At 41.6% G+C, this 24,180-nt stretch overlaps 1 protein-coding gene across 2 annotated transcripts in view; it reads left to right on the top strand.

The window, feature by feature from the left end:
• The window catches only part of LOC134357321 (GRAM domain-containing protein 2B), a 61,943-nt gene that overhangs the window by 15,271 nt on the left and 22,492 nt on the right, over window positions 1-24,180 (top strand). For both annotated transcript variants that reach the window (XM_063068733.1, XM_063068732.1), the window contains exons 2-6: window positions 17,232-17,360; window positions 19,878-19,956; window positions 22,180-22,249; window positions 23,037-23,140; window positions 23,967-24,062. In XM_063068733.1, the coding sequence (XP_062924803.1) occupies window positions 17,232-17,360; window positions 19,878-19,956; window positions 22,180-22,249; window positions 23,037-23,140; window positions 23,967-24,062 (478 nt within the window). The remainder of the gene's footprint in view (window positions 1-17,231; window positions 17,361-19,877; window positions 19,957-22,179; window positions 22,250-23,036; window positions 23,141-23,966; window positions 24,063-24,180) is intronic.

The raw sequence follows: 24,180 nt of genomic DNA on the forward strand, positions 1-24,180 counted from the left end.
GCATCTGGGATGTAGAAGGCGCGTGGTAAAATATTATTTTGCACCCTTTTGTTTCACTGGGGCGTGATGGAGGTACAGCATTGCAACTTAAGTTTGTGTAGGAACAGTTAATGTCAGCTGCCGCGCGCATTCACCTTTTAAGGTTTTGATTATACTTTGTTAATTGGTTTACATAAACCGGACAAAGGGGCTTGTATTCAGTTGAAGGGTTGGGGGAAGAACCGGAAGAAAGTAAATCATCAGAACGGGGGTTTTGTTTAGACTTGTTGATGGAAGGAATTGTTTAGATGAAACACGTTTGAAGGCGCTGTCAAATTGAGCAAGTCGATGTGTACTTTAAGTTATTTTTAGTTTGGGTTCATTTTCTACTGACGCCGACTGCAATTTACATATACTGTAAAGTTAACATTATCCAAATTCTTTCTCAACATGGTGATGGTGCACTTAAAAAAAAATTTGAATTTCTACAGATTAGAATATTTGAATCTTCTTGCTAAAAAACGAAGCCATGCATGTCCACACTAGTTAAAACGAGAGCTAATTTGCCAAGTCCCGCTTTATATATTTGATTTTTCTATCCTTTCAGATCGCGAGATAAAGGCTCCTCCAACTTCCTGGGCAGAAAAATTTATCTTTCCTGTAATCGTTCTTCAATTTAAATTTATAATCCTTCCTTCTGTTCAGGGGAAAGAGTCCTCTACTTTATCTAGGCCTCTCACATTTTTAGTTTACAGCTTCCTGCGTCTGTCCTCAGCTTTTGTTCCAAAGAAATCAGCTGCAGTCTATTCAGTCTTCACTTTTAAGTAAAGTTTTTCTAATCATGGCAACAACCTTGTTTAAAAAACTCTTCCATTTCCCTTCTATAATGGAACATGTTTGCTATAATGTGACAACCAGGACTGTATGCAATGCTAAAGCGGTGACGCAACAGAGGTTTACACAATTGTACTGTAGTGTAACTACTTTGTTCTTACGTTCTGTGTCATGACTAAGCAAAAAAAATCACACGTCATTTTATCTATGACTTGCTGCCTTCTTAAGGATTTCTGTAAGTGCATGCCAAAGTTGTTTTTCTCATCAATCTCCTTGCATTTAATGGGTATTCGCTTACCTTGTTGCACTATCTGAATTAAGTTCCATTGTTACTTTTCTGACCAACCAACCTTCTTTATTCTCTTGAAGTTTCAAGTTTTCCTAGTCTGTCAGGCACAGGGACAACCTGTATGCCATCTGCACCTTCTCCACCGCTATTAGATCCACCCCAGTGGACCTCCACTGCTGTCACATCCAAACCAGTGAAACTCCTCTGAACCTACTCCACCACCATCACAACCGAACCGAGTGACCTCTGTACCTTCTCCACCATTTGTGAAAGATGTAGAGAGTACATATCTAGAAAATGTTCAAACTCAGAAGGGTAAAGAGAAACAAATTCTCTAGAACAATAATCAGCTAGAACAATGGCTCTCAACCTGAAACATCGACAATCCATTTTCCTCCATATATGCTGCCTGACCCGCTGCAGACCTCCAGATTTCCAGCATCTGCAGTCTCTGTATCTCCATTTAGGGTCATTCAGATTATTTATCACATGTACATCAAAACATATGTATAGTGTTGTGCTTCACTTGTGTTAACAACCAAAACACCTAAGGATGTGCTGGGGGCAGCCAGAAAGGTTGCCACACTTTCCAGTGCAAATATAGCACGCGGATAGTTTCCACTAAGCAACACAAGCAATGACCTTAATGATCAAAAATGAGGCTACAACAGCAAAAGCACCTCCTTTCCCAGCCTTCCAACCCAACTACTGACACACCCAGAGAAGCTTCCGGTCCCCAGGGTGGGCTCCCTCCAGGCTTTCAGGCCTTGTTCCCCAATTCTCAGACTCTCAGTTATCTGGCCTCCAACTTCAACCCAGGATGCCAATCACAGGTTTGAACTTTCAGACTTGCAAGGATCTCCAACCCTAGTGACCCGGGCTTTCATGTCTCCTTTGAGCCTCTACCTTCAGGCTTCTACCTCTGGACTCGCTACGCTCTGGGCTTCACCGTTTGGCTTTGCCCTCCGGACATAGTTATGTTTGACCAGCAGGCCTCTATTTCTGGACTTGCATGGACCTAGATTTGCACAGACCTCCAACCTGGGGGTATTACAAGCCTCTTGACTCCCACCTGTACGTGGGACTGGACACCCAATCTGGAACCTGTTTCTGACCTAGAGATGGCTGGTCTCCTTAGTATCCATAACACAACTTTTGGGATCACTGATGTTTGACCTGGACTTGGACTCATCCCTATCCCTAAACCCTAAAAGCTTGAAAGCACATACCACCAGACTCAAGGACAGCTTCTATCCTGCTGTTATAACACTATTGCATGTTTCATAGTATAATAAGATGAATATTTGACCACACAATTTAACTTATGATCTTGCACCTTATTGTCCATTTGCATTGGAATTTATTTGTAGTTGTTACATTTTATTCTGCATATTATTATTATTATTATTATTACTTTACAAAGTACTACCTTGATATATTGTAATGAATTGATTTGTATGACCATTACATATGGAAAACTTTTTCACTAACTTCAGGATTTGTGACAATAACATACCAACTCTATTTGCAAATATGAAAAAGGATTTGCTGTGTTGTCCATTCATCTTGTGTTTGCCAGTAAGTCAAAATATTGTATTTATTTAACTACCTTTTAAATTTGCATCATTTTGATTTTGCTGACTCTCAATTGAATAGAAAACTTATTAAATGTAGTTCTTTGCTTTAATATCTAATGGAACGTGCAAGTAACCAACAATGGAAGCATTACAGATGTATTTCTATTAAGAAGCTGGTGATGAATCAGCCTCTTAAATCTTTGGGAATTTTGTAGAAGAGATCACCCACTGCTTTTCTCATTCTGAGTAACAAATTTCAGGAAGTGCTGTGGATAAAGGATAAAGCCTTAGCAAGTTACTGAAGTTTAATGTGATGGTGCAGGTTCTACCTGTGCTGGAGTGAATGTTTGGGATGATGGTTCAAGTGCGAATTAAGTAAGTTGTTTTTTTGTCATTGATGTTGACAGGCTCATTGTTATTGGAGTTGAATTCATCCAGGCAAAAGGACAATATTCCATAACAGTCTTGGGCTTTTGTATATAAAGGAAAGGCTTTGGGAAGACAAGAGGTAATTTGCTTTCCACAGAAGATGCAAAAGACATTAGTAATTGATCCTCATTGGATTCTGCCGTGTCTTAGGTTTGCCATTATGAACAGTGAAAGGGATTCTTGTGATAGTAATGTGTAAAGGGACTTTGCTGATCATTGGTTGAGTTTGTTAATACTGTCAGTGTTGTCCTGATCTTGCTGAGTATGGACATGAACTACTTTGCTAACTGAGCGAAGGTAAACACAAGTGAACCCGAAGGAATTGACAGCAAAGAGCACCACTTGTGACATTTGGTGGTGGTTGAACCAGCTGAATATGTTTGGGTGTAGGATTGTACTGAAGAACTCCTGCTACAATGTCCCATGACTCAGATGACAGACTTCGCAACAGCCAAAACAATCGCCCTTCATGCAGAGTTTGGTCCCATGTGCCTCAAACTTTCCCATTCATAGGGAAATTATGAAAAATCCAATTCTGGAAGCATTGCTTTGGTATCAAGACAGTTGTTCTTGTCTTTATTCTTTTTATTTGAAGGAACAACTGTCTTAATATCAAGGTTAAATGTCAGGTTATCTAATTGGCATTCCAGCCGATCTTCAGTTATTTGTATGTGGCACTTGAGTACGTTTGATACTTTGTCAGGTTTCTAAGGAAGGATTCCAGAATGGAATAGTAAGACTGCAATACATCATTTAAAAAAAACCATAAATTGCAATGAGAAAGAAGTAGTGCAAAAAAAGAAAAAGGGTAAGGTTGTGGTCATGGGTTCATTGTCCATTCAGAAATCTGATTGCAAAGGGAAGAAGCTGTTGCTACAACCATTGAGCGTGTGTTTTCAGGTTCCTGTAACATCACCTTAATGGTAGCAGACAGAGGGAAGGGGGCATGCCCTGGGTGAATAGGGGTCCTTAATGACAGACGCTGCCTCGTTGATACATCACCTTTTGAAGATATCTTTGATGCTGGGTACGATAGTGCCCATGATGAGCTTGCTGAGTTTGCAGCTTTTTCAGATCCTGTGCAGTGGCCCCTTCATACCAGATGATGATGCAAACAGTTAGAATGCTCTCCATGGTACATCTGAGAGTGTCTTTATTGACTCTCTAAGTCTTCTCAAACTCCTAATGGAATATAGCTGCTGTCATGTCTTCTTTGTAATTGTATCAATATGTTAGAGTCAGAATAGGTCTTTAGAGATGTTAACACTCAGGAAACTGAAACTGCTTACATTTTCCACTGCTGATCCCTCAGAGTGAGTGTAAGTGTGTGTGTGTGTGTGTGTGTGTGTGTGTGTGTGTCCGTCCCTCAAGCTCTCATTCCTAATTCCACAATCAAGTCCTTGGTCTTCCTGATGTTGAATGCAAGGTTGTTATTGCAACACCACCTGATCTATCTCACTCCTGTATGCCTCCTCATCACCACTGAAATTCTGTCACAATAGTCGTGCCATTGGTACATTTCGGAACTGCCAATGGGTCTCGGCCCTAAATGTCAACTGTACTTTTTTCCATTGATGGTGCCTGACCTGCTGAGTTCCTCCAGCATCTTATGTCTGCTGCTTTCATTTCCAGCATCTGCAGGTTCTCTCTTGTTAGGGAATTTCTCTGTTATGATTAGAGCACGTTAATTCAAAGTGTTGCTACTTCTCGAAAAACCACAACTAAGAGGGTTTTGGAGATCTGAAGACTTTGGCACATTCCATGTGCGCAGTTTTGTAGTAGAGAATTGAATGAAATATTTTAAGCTGCTTTCCTCAGTTGGGAGCAGATTGTGATTCGTTGCTGGGCACTTGAGTCTATAACCAAGGATTGAAAGGAGTTGGATATATTCTGAAGTTCCTTCCAGGTAAACGTGAATGTAATTTTTTTCAGTCCCTTAACTCTCACTCATACAGTATTCTGGATAATGTAGGGTCATATGTAAAAATGAAGACACTATCAAGACATTTTGTATATACTAAAATACCTATTCATAAGAACAAATGGTATATTAAAATGCCATTTAAATGATATATTAAAATACTACTGAATTGGTCTTTAAAATATTTGACTGCTCAGTTGCTTCTGCAAACTTTCCAATAAGAACTTGCTTTTGGGTTACTGACATTTTTAAAATGTAATTTCGAGAATACTGATTTTATTAGCAATGTTGGTTTAGCAGCAAATGTTTTGTTTACACCTGTTGTGATTCCTTATTTCTGTTTCCTCTTTCTGGCCTTGCTGACCTTAACAAAAGTGGGTTCTAGAGGAATTTGTGTATCATGGTCTGTCAGCAGTTTTTTGATTCATTTGCAAAGGACCTGACTGTCAACCATGATGCTCAAAAGGATTTGACTTTTTTTATTAAATGTAGGAATGAAGAGAAATCTACTCTTTGTTGTGCCTCCATGCCCTGGAGCATTGAGACCAGTTTATGGCACACACTGCGATTGTCCATAGTAAAACGAGGAGTTTTCTTGGATGTGCTTAAGGGGGCCAATCTTAGTTCCATCTCATTTTGCACTGTGTTGTGACTGTGAGTGAAGTCACCAGAGAGACACTGAAGTTGGTGATATAGAAGTCTTTATTCATCACAACAACCTGGCGTCACTCTGGAGACACTCTCAGTAGAGGCTCACAAACTCAGAAATACTTCACATTTTTATACCCTTAAGATCAAAGGTAACAGCAGGGGATTCAATACAATTTCGATGATTACAATGACATTTACTTCAATACTTTGGGTTGACAAATGGTTTTATTGAGATGCATAGTGGAGGCACATTGTAATTGATAAGACAACTCTGAAGGTTCAAATGCCTTGGGAGAAGCTAACGAACACAAATATTCTAAAAACCTCTAATGATACAGTGCCAAAATACCACAAGTACACAAAAAATATTGATTGCTTATACCTGTGACCATGTTTGATATACTAAGTGACAACATCCATCTGGTCTGCCAGTTTGAACTCAGTCACAATGGTATAAATAACTTGGCCTAGCTTAATCCAACCAATTAACACAAACCAATGATGTAATGTTGGCTGTTGTATATGCAATCTCTTAGTCTGCGGCCAAGTTTAACTTCAATTTAATGCTTGCAATTTACATAGAGAACTGAAGGCTAATTGCAAGTGTTCTGAATTTATTTACATGTACATTACTAGTTCTTGTTTGAATTAATACCATTACTCCATAGTTCTAGGCATATCAAACCTACATTAGGTACATTAGGTGTGAATCATATACATTAGAATTTTCTTTTTATAAATTACATGGAATATTCCAATGGAAATGACTGCAAACAGTACTGACCTTTTTAAAATGCTTTACTACCAAAAAAAATGAAGTAGAAAGAGATGGTCATAGAAAAACTTAATTTAAAAATATCTTGCTAAATTTTACTATGTAAGAAGGAATAGAGCATTTAAAAAATCATAGTCGTAGAACATTACAACACAGAAATGGGTCCTTTGGCCTATCTAGTCCATGCCAAACTATTATTCAGCCCCCCATCCGAGTTTCTCAAATGTTGAAGTAAATCCTGCGTCAACCACTTCAGCTGGCACCTCCCTCTATGCGAACAAGCTCACCCTCGTGTTTCCTGTAAACATTTCACCTTTCACTCGTAAGTCATGACCTTTAGTTCTAGCCTCACCCAACCTTTTACATTTGTCATATTTATACTTCTGGGAACTTTAAAGACAATGAGAAGGTCGTTATTAGGAGAGTAAATAATTAACTGGAATTTAAAGGTAATTAATATCAATAAAAAGTGAAAATGAAGAAACATTAGAGCCAGACAAATCCTTTGAAACTCGTATCTTGATTTACGGCGTTCTAAAAAAGTTAGCTACTTCAAAAACAGAGAAATTAATGATGAATTTTTTAAATTGTCTGATTTCTGCAACAGTGTCAGCAGATTGGGAGGTAGCACCACAGCTTGTTTTCTGTCCACCCTTCAAATAATTGGTTATTTTTGACATCTATTTTGGCAAAGTGCTGGAATCCATAATTAGTGAATCAATGTGGTCTTTTAAGAGGGAAATGCTGTTTGACATTCTTTTTGAAGCTGTCACGGGGGTGGGTGGGAAAGAGAGTGAAGGTAGGGACATCTGGTTTTTGAAAGAAAGTTTGATAAAGGTGCTGCTTAAAGGTTGTTCCCTGAAATAAGGGCTCATGGTATTAGAGGAAATGTCATGGAAAGATGGTTGATTAAAGGATGGAATAAGTGGGTAATTTCTTGGCAGTTTGATGACTGTGAGATGCCACAGGGACCAACAGTCCTGATCCCTGAACTAGTCATTTTATATTAGTAACTTGGATGAGAAGATGGCATAGTGTGTCAGAGTTCATTGTCGAAAATAAAATTAGGTGGCAAAATAAATTGAGGAGGATGCCAATTGTCTGCAAAAGATGTTAAGTGGTTAGATGAGTGGACTGAGGTGGTAGATATTTGACGAAATGCACTTCAAAATGAAAAGTTTGAAGCTTAAGCAGTGAAGGACTGGTAAATGTGTACCAGGGATGTTGGTATGCTAGTTAAATTTTTTGATATGAAAGTTTGGTATTTTTATTTGGAAATGTTTATTTCAAATATCACAGTAAAATGGATCTTTAAACAAAAAGAGGAAATGCTGACAGCACTCGCCAGGTTAGGCAGCACCTGAGAAGAGAAACCATTAAACTTTCAGGTCCAGGACCCTGCATCAGAACTGGAAAGAAAAGGAAGCAAGTTAGTTTTGAGTAGCAAAAGGAGATTTTTTTTAAAAACTGAACAGACCAAGTACAAGTTACCTGAAGTTAGAGGGTTAGATGTCAAGTCTAGAATGCTGCAACAGTCCCAGAGCTGAGAACAGGACAGTGCAGGAACAGGCCCTCAGGCAGATGACGTTTTGCCAAATACCAAACTAAACTAATCCCTTAAGCTAATAGGGTGTCCATAACCTTCCACTTCCTCCACCTTAAGTGCATATCTAAGAGCCGCTCCACTACCACCTCAGTAGTGCATTCCAAACACCCATCAGTCTTTTTTAAAACAAAATTGGTCCACATGTCCCTTTTTAAACTTGCTGCCTTTTGTCTTAAGTACATGCCCACTAGTATTAATCATTTCGGCCTTTTGTTGGGGGGGGGGAGGGGAGGCACCAGCTATCTACTTGTATTTCTACCTCTCAAACTTATGAACCTCTATCAGATCTCCCTCAGACCGCTGCTCCAGAGAAATCAACCTAGGTCTGTCCAATGTCTCCTTAAGACACATACTTCTAATCTCGGCATTATCCTTGTAAACCTCTTTTGCACCCTCTCCATAGCCTCGACATCTTTCCTGTAATGCAGTGGTCCCCAACCACCGGGCCACAACACATGTGCTACCAGGCCGCGAGGAAACAATATGATTTGGCGATATGAAACCATATGAGTCAGCTGCACCTTTCCTCATTCCCTGTCACGCCCACTGTTGAACGCACGCGAGGTCACCAGTCAGTCACTAACCTGCAACTACTTGATGAGTAAAAAACAAACGTTGCTTGAGAGTTTCTTTGGAAGAGATGGTAGGGTACATAAAAGGCCTAACGATGATGATAACGCAGAGACAGCTGAGGCCGAGACTGCAAAAAAAAAAGAAAGCTTCCTTCAACAGAAAATACAACGAGTCGTACATAAAATATGGCTTTATTGCAACCAGTGACTCGCACGCTCCAAGCCCCCTGTGTGTGGTATGTGGAGACAAGCTGTCTAGTGAGGCAATGAAGCCCTCAAAACTGCTTCGGAACCTTGAGGCCAAGCACCCTGCACTGAAAGACAAACCCGTTGAGTTTTTTGAGCGGAAAAAACGTGAGCAAGCGGGACAGAAGCAAGTGCTGAGAGCCACCAGCTCCACAAGTGCTGCTGCTCTGAGAGCAACATACATCAAAGTTGCTGGTGAACGCAGCAGGCCAAGCAGCATCTATAGGAAGAGGCGCAGTCGACGTTTCAGGCCGAGACCCTTCGTCAGGACTAACTGAAGGAAGAGTGAGTAAGGGATTTGAAAGCTGGAGGGGGAGGGGGAGATGCAAAATGATAGGAAAAGACAGGAGGGGGAGGGATAGAGCCGAGAGCTGGACAGGTGATAGGCAAAAGGGGATACGAGAGGATCATGGGACAGGAGGCCTAGGGAGAAAGACGGGGGGGGGTGACCCAGAGGATGGGCAAGAGGTATATTTAGAGGGACAGAGGGAGAAAAAGGAGAGTGAGAGAAAGAATGTGTGCATAAAAATGAGTAACAGCTGGGGTACGAGGGGGAGGTGGGGCCTAGCGGAAGTTAGAGAAGTCAATGTTCATGCCATCAGGTTGGAGGCTACCCAGACGGAATATAAGGTGTTGTTCCTCCAACCTGAGTGTGGCTTCATCTTTACAGTAGAGGAGGCCGTGGATAGACATGTCAGAATGGGAATGGGATGTGGAATTAAAATGTGTGGCCACTGGGAGATCCTGCTTTCTCTGGCGGACAGAGCGTAGATGTTCAGCAAAGCGGTCTCCCAGTCTGCGTCGGGTCTCACCAATATATAAAAGGCCACATCGGGAGCACCGGACGCAGTATATCACCCCAGTCGACTCACAGGTGAAGTGATGCCTCAGCTGGAAGGACTGTTTGGGGCCCTGAATGGTGGTAAGGGAGGAAGTGTAAGGGCATGTGTAGCACTTGTTCCGCTTACACGGATAAGTGCCAGGAGGGAGATCAGTGGGGAGGGATGGGGGGGACGAATGGACAAGGGAGTTGTGTAGGGAGCGATCCCTGCGGAATGCAGAGAGAGGGGGGGAGGGAAAGATGTGCTTAGTGGTGGGATCCCGTTGGAGGTGGCGGAAGTTACGGAGAATAATATGTTGGACGCGGAGGCTGGTGGGGTGGTAGGTGAGGACCAGGGGAACCCTATTCCTAGTGGGGTGGTGGGAGGATGGAGTGAGAGCAGATGTACGTGAAATGGAGGAGATGCGTTTAAGAGCAGAGTTGATAGTGGAGGAAGGGAAGCCCCTTTCTTTAAAAAATGAAGACATCTCCCTCGTCCTAGAATGAAAAGCCTCATCCTGAGAGCAGATGCGGCGGAGACGGAGGAATTGCGAGAAGGGGATGGCGTTTTTGCAAGAGACAGGGTGAGAAGAGGAATAGTCCAGATAGCTGTGAGAGTCAGTAGGCTTATAGTAGATATCAGTGGATAAGCTGTCTCCAGAGACAGAGACAGAAAGATCTAGAAAGGGGAGGGAGGTGTCGGAAATAGACCAGGTAAACTTGAGGGCAGGGTGAAAGTTGGAGGCAAAGTTAATAAAGTCAACGAGTTCTGCATGCGTGCAGGAAGCAGCGCCAATGCAGTCGTCGATATAGCGAAGGAAAAGTGGGGGACAGATACCAGAATAGGCACGGAACATAGATTGTTCCACAAACCCAACAAAAAGGCAGGCATAGCTAGGACCCATACGGGTGCCCATAGCTACACCTTTAGTTTGGAGGAAATGGGAGGAGCAAAAGGAGAAATTATTAAGAGTAAGGACTAATTCCGCTAGACGGAGCAGAGTGGTGGTAGAGGGGAACTGATTAGGTCTGGAATCCAAAAAGAAGCGTAGAGCTTTGAGACCTTCCTGATGGGGGATGGAAGTATATAAGGACTGGACATCCATGGTGAAAATAAAGCGGTGGGGGCCAGGGAACTTAAAATCATCGAAAAGTTTAAGAGCGTGAGAAGTGTCACGAACATAGGTCGGAAGGGATTGAACAAGGGGTGATAAAACAGTGTCGAGGTATGCAGAAACGAGTTCGGTGGGGCAGGAGCAAGCTGAGACAATAGGTCGGCCAGGACAGGCAGGTTTGTGGATCTTGGGTAGGAGGTAGAAACGGGAAGTGCGGGGTGTGGGAACTATAAGGTTGGTAGCAGTGGATGGGAGATCCCCTGAGCGGATAAAGTCGTTGATCGTGTGGGAGACAATGGCCTGGTGCTCCTTGGTGGGGTCACGATCGAGGGGTAAATAAGAGGAGGTATCCGCGAGTTGTCGCTGTGCCTCGGCAAGGTAGAGGTCAGTACGCCAGACTACAACAGCACCCCCTTTATCAGCGGGTTTAATAATAAGGTTAGGATTAGTGCGGAGGGAGTGGAGAGCAGAGCGTTCCGAAGGAGTGAGGTTGGAATGGGGACAAGGTGCGGTGAAGTCGAGACGGTTGATGTCCCGTCGGCAGTTGGCAATAAAGAGATCCAGAGCAGGCAGAAGACCAGAGCGGGGTGTCCATGAAGAAGAGGAGGGTTGAAGACGGGAGAAGGGGTCATCGGTGGGGCTGGAAGAATCCTTTCCGACCTATGTTCGTGACACTTCTCACGCTCTTAAACTTTTCGATGATTTTAAGTTCCCTGGCCCCCACCGCTTTATTTTCACCATGGATGTCCAGTCCTTATATACTTCCATCCCCCATCAGGAAGGTCTCAAAGCTCTACGCTTCTTTTTGGATTCCAGACCTAATCAGTTCCCCTCTACCACCACTCTGCTCCGTCTAGCGGAATTAGTCCTTACTCTTAATAATTTCTCCTTTTGCTCCTCCCATTTCCTCCAAACTAAAGGTGTAGCTATGGGCACCCGTATGGGTCCTAGCTATGCCTGCCTTTTTGTTGGGTTTGTGGAACAATCTATGTTCCGTGCCTATTCTGGTATCTGTCCCCCACTTTTCCTTCGCTATATCGACGACTGCATTGGCGCTGCTTCCTGCACGCATGCAGAACTCGTTGACTTTATTAACTTTGCCTCCAACTTTCACCCTGCCCTCAAGTTTACCTGGTCTATTTCCGACACCTCCCTCCCCTTTCTAGATCTTTCTGTCTCTGTCTCTGGAGACAGCTTATCCACTGATATCTACTATAAGCCTACTGACTCTCACAGCTATCTGGACTATTCCTCTTCTCACCCTGTCTCTTGCAAAAACGCCATCCCCTTCTCGCAATTCCTCCGTCTCCGCCGCATCTGCTCTCAGGATGAGGCTTTTCATTCTAGGACGAGGGAGATGTCTTCATTTTTTAAAGAAAGGGGCTTCCCTTCCTCCACTATCAACTCTGCTCTTAAACGCATCTCCTCCATTTCACGTACATCTGCTCTCACTCCATCCTCCCACCACCCCACTAGGAATAGGGTTCCCCTGGTCCTCACCTACCACCCCACCAGCCTCCGGGTCCAACATATTATTCTCCGTAACTTCCGCCACCTCCAACGGGATCCCACCACTAAGCACATCTTTCCCTCCCCCCCCCTCTGCATTCCGCAGGGATCGCTCCCTACACAACTCCCTTGTCCATTCGTCCCCCCCATCCCTCCCCACTGATCTCCCTCCTGGCACTTATCCGTGTAAGCGGAACAAGTGCTACACATGCCCTTACACTTCCTCCCTTACCACCATTCAGGGCCCCAAACAGTCCTTCCAGCTGAGGCATCACTTCACCTGTGAGTCGACTGGGGTGATATACTGCGTCCGGTGCTCCCGATGTGGCCTTTTATATATTGGTGAGACCCGACGCAGACTGGGAGACCGCTTTGCTGAACATCTACGCTCTGTCCGCCAGAGAAAGCAGGATCTCCCAGTGGCCACACATTTTAATTCCACATCCCATTCCCATTCTGACATGTCTATCCACGGCCTCCTCTACTGTAAAGATGAAGCCACACTCAGGTTGGAGGAACAACACCTTATATTCCGTCTGGGTAGCCTCCAACCTGATGGCATGAACATTGACTTCTCTAACTTCCGCTAGGCCCCACCTCCCCCTCGTACCCCAGCTGTTACTCATTTTTATGCACACATTCTTTCTCTCACTCTCCTTTTTCTCCCTCTGTCCCTCTAAATATACCTCTTGCCCATCCTCTGGGTCGCCCCCCCCCCCGTCTTTCTCCCTAGGCCTCCTGTCCCATGATCCTCTCGTATCCCCTTTTGCCTATCACCTGTCCAGCTCTCGGCTCTATCCCTCCCCCTCCTGTCTTCTCCTATCATTTTGCATCTCCCCCTCCCCCTCCAGCTTTCAAATCCCTTACTCACTCTTCCTTCAGTTAGTCCTGACGAAGGGTCTCGGCCTGAAACGTCGACTGCGCCTCTTCCTATAGATGCTGCTTGGCCTGCTGCGTTCACCAGCAACTTTGATGTATGTTGCTTGAATTTCCAGCATCTGCAGAATTCCTGTTGTTTGCTCTGAGAGCGTCGTATTTAGTGGCTAGCCTTATCACTAAGGCTAAGAAGCCTTTCACTGTTGGTGAAGAATTGATTCTGCCTGCTGCCAAGGACATGTGCCGTGAACTGTTGGGAGAAGCTGCAGCTAACAAGATGGCACAGGTTTCTCTTTCAGCTACCACAGTTGCAAGGAGAATCAATGACATAGCGGAGGACATCGAAGCACAGCTTTTGGAACGGCTTAAGGAGTCTGGTTTCACTACCGAGTCAGAGAGGTTGCTCCTGAATGCCAGTCTACACACTGTGTCACACACAGGGAAATGCTGGCTAGCTGAAAAATGTCACCTGACCTTAACAGTGTATTGAGTGACGTTGTTGAAGTTATCAATCACATCAAAGCAAAAGCCCTTAACTCACGTCTGTTTGAGCAGCTTTGCAAGGAAATGGATGCAGAGCACTAACGCCTTCTCTTACACACTGAGGTCAGGTGGCTGTCAAGGGGGAGAGGCCTGGCCAGGGTTTTTGAGTTAAGAGAGCAGCTACAGAAATTTCTTCCAAGAAAAAAGTCACCACTGGCAGCACACTTCAGTGACGAGGAGTGGATAGCAAAACTCGCTTATCTGTGTGACATCTTCAACCTGCTCAGTAAACTCAATTTGTCACTTCAGGGGAGAATGACAACTGTCTTCAAGTTGGCAAATAAAGTGTCTGCTTTCAAAGCCAAACTGGAACTGTGGGGACGGCAAGTGGACAGGGGCATATTTGACATGTTCCCAACATTAGCTGGGATTTTGGGAGAGACTGAGGCTGCACCGTCCTTCTCACAGCTGGTGCGTGATCACCTATCTTTGCTGTCGACAGAATTCGAGTGTTACTCCCCAACCACAAAGGACTGGGTCCGTGACCCATTTGTGAATGTCCCCGGTGAATCATCCGTGTCAGCGCGAGAAGATGATCAACTCCTCGAGCTTGCAAATGACGGTGGGCTGAAAGTATGTTTGACATAACATCTCTGCCAGCATTCTGGATCAAAGTCAAAGCTGAATATTGTGAGATAGCCACGAAGGCACTGAAAACGTTGCTTCCATTTCCAATATCATATCTCTGCGAAGCGGAGTTTTCTGCAATGAATGCAACGAAAACTAAATTGCGGAATAGACTGGACATAAGGAACCCCCTTATAATTGACTTACCACTATATTCATGCGAGGAAAATATGCGCTGTGTGTTTAATATTAAATTCGTTAGATAAATCCTTTTAGAAACGAAATTGAGTGCATTAGGTGTATTAGCCACTGATAAGTGACTTATAGTTGACTTATCACCTATATTCCAGTTGGGATTAACACCCCACCTCTTTCCCCCCCCCCCCCCCCGTCGGCCAGTCCACAAGAATATTGTCAATATTGTCTATATGGACTTAAGTAAGGCCTTTGACAAGGTTCCACATGGAAGGTTCAATCGTTAGGGATTCATATGGAAGTAGTAAAATGGATTCAGCAGTGGCTAGATGGGAGACGCCAGAGAGTAATGGTGGATAACTGTGTGTCAGATTGGAGGACGATGTGTAGCGGTGTGCCTCAAGGATCTGTACTGGGTCCAATGTTGTTTGTAATATATATTAATGATCTAGATGATGGGGTGGTAAATTGGATTAGTAAGTATGCAGATGATACTAAGATGTGGTGTTGTGGATGATGAGTTAGGTTTTCAAAACTTGCAGAGAGATTTAGGACAGTTAGAAGAGTGGGCTGAAAGATGGCAGATGGAGTTTAATGCTGAAAAATGTGAGGTGCTACATTTTGGTAGAACTAATCAAAATAGGACATACATGGTAAATGGTAGGGAATTAAAGAATGCTTTAGAACAGAGGGATCTAGGAATAATGGTGCATAGTTCCCTGAAGATGGAATCTCATGTGGATAGGGTGGTGAAGAAAGCTTTTGGTTTACTAAAATGTTGTCTGGGTTTCATCTCCTAGGTTACAGAGAAAGGTTGAACAAGTTAGGTCTTTTTTCTTTGGAGCGCAGAAGGTTGAGGGGAGACTTGATAGAGGTGTTTAAAATTATGAGGGGGATTGATAGAGTTGACGTGGTTAGACTTTTTCCATTGAGAGTGAGGAAGATTCAAACAAGAGGGTATGGGTTGAGAATTAGAGGACAAAAGTTTAGGGGTAACATGAGGGAGAACTTCTTTACTCAGAGAGTGGTAGTTGTGTGGAATGAGCTTCCAGCAGAAGTGGTTGAGGCAGGTTCTATGTTGTCGTTTAAAGTTAAATTGGATAGATATATGGACAGGAAAGGAATGGAGGGTTATGGGCTGAGTGCAGGTCGGTGGGAATAGGATAGGGTAAGAGTTTGGCACGGACTAGAAGGGCCGAGATGGCCTGTTTCCGTGCTGTAATTGTTATATGGTTAATATTAAACCAGTCCACAATGCAAAAAAAGGTTGGGGACTCCTGTTGTAATGGGTGACCGGAACTGAGTGTATCATTCTGAATTTTGCCCAACTAGTTTTCTAAGGTACAACATGCAACTCATTTCTTCAGCTAATAAGGGCAAGCATGCCATGCGCCACCTCAAACCTCACTGCCACTAAATGTTTGTTTCTGTCTCGAAGACTATTTCCTTGACCAAGCTTTTGCTTGCCTGCTTTAGTATTTCCTTGCCTGGTTCAGTGCCAAATATTATGTGTTAATCATACCATTGGGAATCTTTTGTTCAGTTAAATGTATTTTATAAATTGGTTGTTAGCACAGGGCATAAATCATTAAAGTCTGCTCTATTGATTTAGCATGCAATTTACCTACTAAATCATTGAGGTTTTACAATATATGATTCAATAACTTTATGAATACATCAGGGAGTATTTTGTGTGGTACTTTTATTTATCTTTCTATTTTCTTGCGGTTTAAATATTAACTGGATTATAGTTTGAAGCTACGACTAGACTGCTTATGAAAATCAGCTATGATTTTTGAAAACTTTTTTCAGGCCCAATTTTTTTTAAATTTTAAATGTCTTTTTTATTTTCTAAAGCTAGTTAACTGTGTCACCTTGATGCAAATTGTGAAACTTGTTAGGAAATATTCTGATGAGTCGGGGTGAAATCTGTAGTTGGAGAGCTAGGTTTCAGCCTGGAACATTGACAGTTCCTTCTACCATCGCCCCCTCCCTCCCCGCCCCTCCCCCAAAAAATGGTGCTTGCTTCACCCACTGAGCTCTTCCAACAAATTGTGTGTTGTTCCAGAAATCTGTAGTTTTCCTTTATACCTAATTAAGTGCAGATAATTGCACATAAATGTTACGATTCAAATGTGGACCTGCGCTGAGTTTGCTGATTTCAGCCCAGAAACCTGTTGGGATATCGCAAATGTGTTCAATGTATCTGGTGTAAGGAAAGGAAAGCCACCAAAGGAGCACATTGCCCATCATTATCTGGCAAGCACTGTTGAAGCATTTTAGGATGAAGGTATTCAGGTTGCAGCTGGCTGCCCAAGATCCACATATCAACGCTTGTACTATTGGTGTAGGTCTCGTATAGTATAAAACCAATTTGTAAGTCTGCTTCTGAAATGAGAGAGCAAGATTTATTGGGATACATGCCAAAAGCTAGTTCACAGATGTTGGCCTCTTGGATTGAAATGAAAATGAAGGCAGTATAAAGCAGCTGTGTTGTGGCTCATCTTATTATAATAGTGCACACCACTGTTCAGAAAATCAATGGATGCCATTATATAACAGGATAGTTGTGAACCGTGAACCCTCAGCTTAGTGAACCTTATTAAAATTCGCCAGTGTAATAACAAAATTGCCATGGTAACCTGCTCGGAACTGGATTGTCTTTATTATATTCTCGTAGAATGTTCCTTTTGTGTTGGGTTGATCTAACTATAAATCTGTCTGCAGCTCAGAGCCGGAAAATGCAGGGTTGGAAGAGAAGACGAAGAAAAGTGGCAAGTCACTTAATCAACAGTTACAGTCTCTGAACCTGGATGTAGAAATCTTTGAAACTAAAAAGAAAACTGGTCTAACCAGGTAAGGTCAACTTGACAGCTTCCAATGAAGCTCACAGAACAGTTCACTGTATTCAGTATTTTAATTCTCTGTAATTTTGTTTGCACTGAGGCATATGTTCCAGAAATATTTGTTGTTTTGAAGCTTTAACCTTGTCCACTACCCATCCCTGAAAGATCAAATTTGTATCTATTTCTCTCACTCCAATTGCCAGTACAAAACTTAAGAATGGCAAATAAAACATTTGATTTTTGGTTTCTACTATCGAACAAAACTATGTGTAATCCATCTGAAAACTTGAATAGAAGTGGTCACTACCAACACAAAAACCCTCTTTCAATAAAAGGCAACATACATCCTAACCACGTTGATTTTAATTAAATGAAAGCCACAAGTGTTCTAATGAAGACTCTTGGCCCAAAATGTCACCAGTTTATTCATTTTCATAGATGCTGCCTGACCTGATATCCTCCAGTGTCTTGTGTCTGTTGCTCTGGATTTCTAGCATCTGCAGTCTTTTGTGCTTATGAAGTGTGTAATATTTCTGAAGAACAAATCTTGACAGTGTAAAAGCAAAGTAGTCAATTGTGATACTAAATTTTATAATGCAGCATGAAGAAGTTAGTGACAGGGATGTACTATTTCATATTTCATGTGAATACGCCTATATTTTGACATTTAACTTTTCCTGTTGTCAAATTAAATTTTGCAATACCAGTGAAACTTGGTTTTGTATTGTTCCTCAGAAAATCAAACAGTTTTATTAAGTTATTTGCTTAAGTTCCCATTTGTATGATCATTGAAAGAAAACACAAACTCCACTCACAGTAATGGAGGTCTGCGTTGAACCTGGGTCACTGGTAATTGGGCCATCCAGATGTTGGCGGGCCTTTTGCCTTCGAGTGGAACTGCCTTATTGGCTGAAGAATGGAGAAGCGAACTGAATTACGCAATCATCAGAGACCATCTTCATTTTGTGTTCTGAAGATCGACAGAAGTAACTGAATTTATTTGGGTTTAAGATACTACTTTAAGGATTGAGGTGATTTGCATTCTGGTCTGCCACAGGAAATGTCCTTTTGGCTGAGCAGTACCTTGGATTTGGCTGTCTTTTTCCCTGAAGAAATGATACCAAGCTTACTGTAATTCTGGCTGTCTCCTCTATTGGTCCCTTTCCCCTTCAGCTTCATAATGCTTTTGGATCTTTTAAATAGTGCCCTGGCAAATTGATATAATTTGGTAAGCTGAGCTAGTCAGAACCACAGATTCCTTGGTTGCTTCACTAAGTATATTGTGTTCTTTTCCTGATCATAATATCAGGATCCAGTTGTTGTGTTCACCAAATTCCCTATAATTGCCTAAAGTTCTGTTATCTTGAATCAGATGCTCTATTTGTATTTTAAGCTCCATGAACCTGATTTGTCTTAATTGAATGTTCCCCATTTGTCGTCTTAATCATGAACAGTTCTCTGAGTTACTGTGTAAATAAACCTGGTTGCTAAATTCTACTGTATAATTCCTCCCTCCCTATCTTGTGGACCATACTTACCATTTGCAGTTTTTCCACCTTACTGCACTGAGTTAGTTTTCTTCTGTATAATCTCCAGCAAAGGCTTCAGAGGGTTTGGGGAAAGGGAATTTGCACTGTTAGTCTGGCTTTACTGCTTTGAAATTTAGGTTGTATCTGCGTATTTTGCAGACATCTGAGTGCCACTGTTGTGCCAGTCTTCACATTCATCACTAAATGGATAACTGTTGTTGATCAGAGAATCATGACACAGAAAAAGGCTTTTTCAGCCTAGCTCAACCATGTGAACCATAATGCCCATATACACCAATCTCTTTTGCCTGCTTTAGGCCTGTATCTCTCTACAGCTTTCCTATCAAGGTACCTGTCTGAATGCCTTTTAAATATCGTAATTGTGTCTGCCTGTTACACTGTCTGTTCATTCCAGGTAATTACCACCCTCTTTAGGAAAGCTTACCCCCTCAGATCTCTTAAATTCTCTCATCTCATTTTAAACCTGCGTCCTCCTGTTCTAGCCGACCCTGCCTAGGGGAAAAGGCTTTATCCATCCTATGTATGTGGCTTATAATTTTATGAACATATATAATAGCACCCTTCATCTTCTGGCATTGCAGCCTGTGCAATCTTATAACTATAGTCCTCCATTACCTGGAATGGAGGACCAGCTAATCTCTCTTCTGTACTATATTCCCAGCAAGTCCTTCCTGTATTATGGCCACCAAACTGTATGCAATATATGAAAGTGTGCTCTAACAATGATTTATACAGCTGTAACATGATATCCTAACAGACACTGCCTTCACTACCTTCTCCACCTGTGTTACCACTTTCATTGAGCTATGGGCTTAACACCCCAAGGTTTTTCTGTGCATAAGGTATGTAATTTGGACCCTCCTAAGGTCGCTGCCATTTCCAGTTTAGAACTGGTAGAAAAACTGTGTTTATTTTGGAGAAAAACACCCGTCAATGCTCATCATCTGTAGAAATAATTAAAAATATTTGGTTTTCAGATCAAAGACTTATGATGCAGTCTTTCCATCCGGTCCTACAGACTATGAAACAAAGCTTGAAAGAAAAAAACATTCCAATGTGAGTAATTTACTACACCCTAGTTTCTCCAGATCATATAACCCCCATAATAAAATAATTAACCAGCTTAAGTGCTGCAGACATTTTCGTGTGTATTTCTGGCCTGGAAATTATTAGTTTAGTATGGCCTTTTGCATGTTGTGAAGAGATTAATATTAAAAGTGATAAACCTTAATTGGCTATACATATTTTTAAATTCCTCTTTTTGAGCTGCAATTTCTTTAACTGAACTATTCTACTTCACACAAGGTTACAGAAATATTGAGTCCTGGAAGTCAAAATACACTTGGAAATGGTTCTGAAAATTTGGAGGCTTTGGTTAGACCACATTTGGTGTATTGTAAGGGTTGCGAGCAGTCTGGACCCCAAATCTAAAAAAGGATGTGCTGACATTGGAGAGGGCCCAGAGGAAGTATACAGGAATGATCCCGGGAGTGAAAGGGTTAACGTATGAGAAGTGTATCATGGCTCTGAGCCGGTACTCACTAGAGTTTAGAAGAATGAGGGGTAATCTCATTGAAATGTAGCAGATATTGGAAGAACTAGATGGAGTGTGCACAGAGATGTTTTCATTAATAGGAGAGTCTGGGACCAGTGGGCACAACCTCCGAAAAGGAGGACATTTCTTTAACACGGAGATGAGGAATTTCTTCAGCCAGAGGGTGGGAATTCTGTGGAATTCATTGCCACAGATAACTGTGGAAGTCAAATCACTCAGTATATTAAAAGTGGAGATTGATAGGTTCTTGATTAGTAAGGGCATCAAAGGTTACAGGGAAAGACAGAAGAATGGATTTGAGAGAGAAGATAAATCAACAATGATCGAATGGTGGAGCAGACTCGATGAGGCAAATGGCCTAATTCTGCTTCTGTGTCTTCTGGGTTTTTATTGTAGTCTGAATATTTTGTTACAATGGTAATACTTCTAAGCATCTCTCTCAATATTTTTCCATTAAGCTTTTAAGGGAGTTTTGCTCAAAGAGCAATGCTGTGTACACTAGTCATTTACAATATTTCTGTCAATAGTATTGTTTAGTGAATTCTAGTCTGTTTTAATCATTGTGAATTTAAAAATATGGATTGTAAGAATAAAGACCGATTTATTTTTTATTCTCCCCCCCCCCGCACCCCTTCTTTCACATCTCCTCCAAAGCAAGTGTGGTTTCAACTGACAGTCCAAGGCTTCCACAGATTCTACGTAGCTGGTGGTGGCAGGGATGGGTCATATATAGTTTGTGGGTCACAGTCCAGTTTATTTGGATCATTCAGTATACTGACTAATACACAATACCCCATCATGTTACTTTCATACTGCTTGTATTTATGAGGTATGCAATTCAACCCATCAAGTTTCTGTCTGCTCTTGGACATATCCCGCTCCTCTTATTTTCCTGTAACATTCTTTCTAACATACCCACTAACAATTCCTGATTGTCCCACAAGACAACGATGCTGAAGGTAATTTACAGCAGCCATCGTCATAACAACCAGCAAGTGTAAGGAATGTGGGAGGAAACCAGAGCACCAAGGGAAATGCACATGGTCACAGGTAAAGCATGCAGACTGTACACAATACCAGAAATCCTGGCTGAATCAGAGCTCCTGGACCTGTGTGAATGTGACAGCATCGTTAGCAGAATATGATGATACATGATCGCTTCAGCATCAAACTGGTATCGTGCAAATGGATTATAAATGTTCAAAAGAATTCTTAAAATTTTGAGGAAACAGCTCCTGTGTGGCAAAATATAAGGGTTGTTAAGCAGCAGTATGGAAATATCTGAAATTTGATGACCTTTTCAAATAATTGTTAAGTTCAGGACCTTGGAAATTGTCTTGCTTGCCCTGGTTCCAGGGTTTCTCAGGTCCCTTTGCATGTACAAAGATCTGCATTTGAATATTTAATATTTCATTAATGACAGTACTTGAATAAGGATGACTTTGTTGCCCATTGCCCAATTTGTAAATGAAGTGCACTTGAGATGTTGCATATTGCACTAAGAAAATTGTTGATATCTTGGACAAAACCCAGGATATGGTTATAAGTAGCTCTGGTTATTTGATAGATAGAAAACTAGGATACATTGGAAACTGCTGCAACACCATTTTTTTTTATCATCTCTCGCTCTCTCATGCTTGCACACATATTTCTCTCCAGAAATTTATATTGTACAGGAACAACTGATTATTTACTTTTTTAAAATCTCATTGATTTTCCTCCAGCCTTCGAAGACAAATGCAACCTATCATAAGATCTTTAAAGACATTGAAAAGGATGAATCATTAAAACAGAGTAAGCAACATTGTGGGTTACATCTTGTGAGTTTGATGTTGTAAGTGAGCCTAATAAGTATAATTGATAGAACGGTGTTTCGTATCACTCCTGCATTCTAAATGAATTTGGTTGAGTCGGGAGCTGCCCACTGTATATCCTAAATGTGCAATGTAATAACACGTGTGTTGAGCTCTACTTCTGAAAGTTTTGCTTCCATGAGCTATGATGCAACAAAATTTAGTATGTTTTGTATGCATACAACAAAAACACAATTTTCTTACATGATAAAAGAAAATCAAAATTAACAATATTCACATTTTCCTGTATTTTGTGTGGAGTTTGGCTTTCTACCATATCTATACACAGTTAGCCAGCACCTGCTGCTGTCTTCTTGACCATTGTGAACGTACAGTGGTTGAAATGGTTGCTGTTTCGGGTGCACACCTGCATTTAACCTTGCCTTTCATTGCTGACACTAGTCACTTAGTCAGTTGGAATCATTTGTTTTGGTTATAGCTTGGTTTCTCCTTCCCAAACATAAATGTTGCATCAATTTTTTTAAACTCTTTTCACTCCAACTGAGAACTCTAACTAGCCCAAAGCCGGAATTGTGCTTTACAGTTCAGCAGTGTTAGGTGGTTGTTTCTTCAGTTGATATTGCCCTATTTTTCAACAGCAAAGTACTGGGGGGAAAATAAGCTATTAAAACACAATATATTGTTGGCCTAAAAACAAGGAAGACAAAAGTAATTAGTTTTATTGCTTAAGGAATAAACTCTGCTCTAAATTTTATTTTATTTTCTAGGTTTTACTTGTGCTTTACAAAAGGACATTCTATACCAAGGGAAATTGTTTGTGTCTGAAAACTGGATTTGCTTTAATTCCAAAGTCTTTGGAAGAGATATAAAGGTTTAAAGCTTTTAATGTTTTCTTTGTAAGGGGAGAGAGGACGTCTTTGCTAAAACTGGCTGTTATCAAGATTCAAAATTGTTTAATGTCACTTCCTGTACACAAGAATAAAGGCGCTTAATGAGAAATGTCCATTGAGAAATCTACCACACTTATTGTATTAATAAGTGAATTATTAAGTGTCATTTATAGATATATGAAGTAATAATTATGCATTATAACTTGCTCCCTTTGTATCCATCCTCGACAACAGTCTCAGAATCAGCTAGCGTATATTGTGAAATTTGTTAACTAGCAGCAGCAATAGATAATAATATATACTTTTTAAAAAAGTCAATCAATTACTATATATATAGTGCCAAAACAGAAATAATAAATTGAGGTAGTGTTCATGGGTTCAATGCCCATTTAGGAATCCAATGGCAGAGGGGAAGAAACTGTTCTTCGATCATTGAGTGTCTGCCTTCAGGCTTCTGGACCTCAGTCCTGACGGTAACAATGAGAGGAGAACAAGTCCTGGGTGATGGGAGTCCTCAAAAATGGACACCACCTTTCTGAGACACTGCTTCTTGAAGATGTCTTGGATACGATGGAGGCTAGTATTCAGCCTTGCCCTTCATCGTTTGGAATTAATTTTCAATGGGCAGCCACTGAGTATGAAACCTTATAAGGTGGATGCAGAGGTTGGAGATGAGCTTTCCAAACTTTACCTGTCAAGCGAAAGAGAAATTAAAATGTAACTCAGCATAATTTACAATGATGGCAGGAAGTTGATAGCTGACAATTGTGCCATTGTAACTTTCTGTGTTGCTTTTCCCCACATCAGATTACAATACCTACCTTTTCTGTGACTCAGATTAAGAAACACAAAACTGCTTTGCTGGTGCCAAATGCCCTGTGCGTATCAACTGAATTTGAAAAGGTAAGTCTCCAGTTGTATGGCAGCATTCCACAGAATGCTTCAACTTGTTGGATAAGATTTACCACTTGAGTTCAGATCTTCCTTTGTTATTGAATCAGGGTTATTATCATTGATGTAT

This window comes from Mobula hypostoma, chromosome 16 (assembly GCF_963921235.1).
Source record: "Mobula hypostoma chromosome 16, sMobHyp1.1, whole genome shotgun sequence".
In the NCBI taxonomy this organism is placed as follows: Eukaryota; Metazoa; Chordata; class Chondrichthyes; order Myliobatiformes; family Myliobatidae; genus Mobula; species Mobula hypostoma.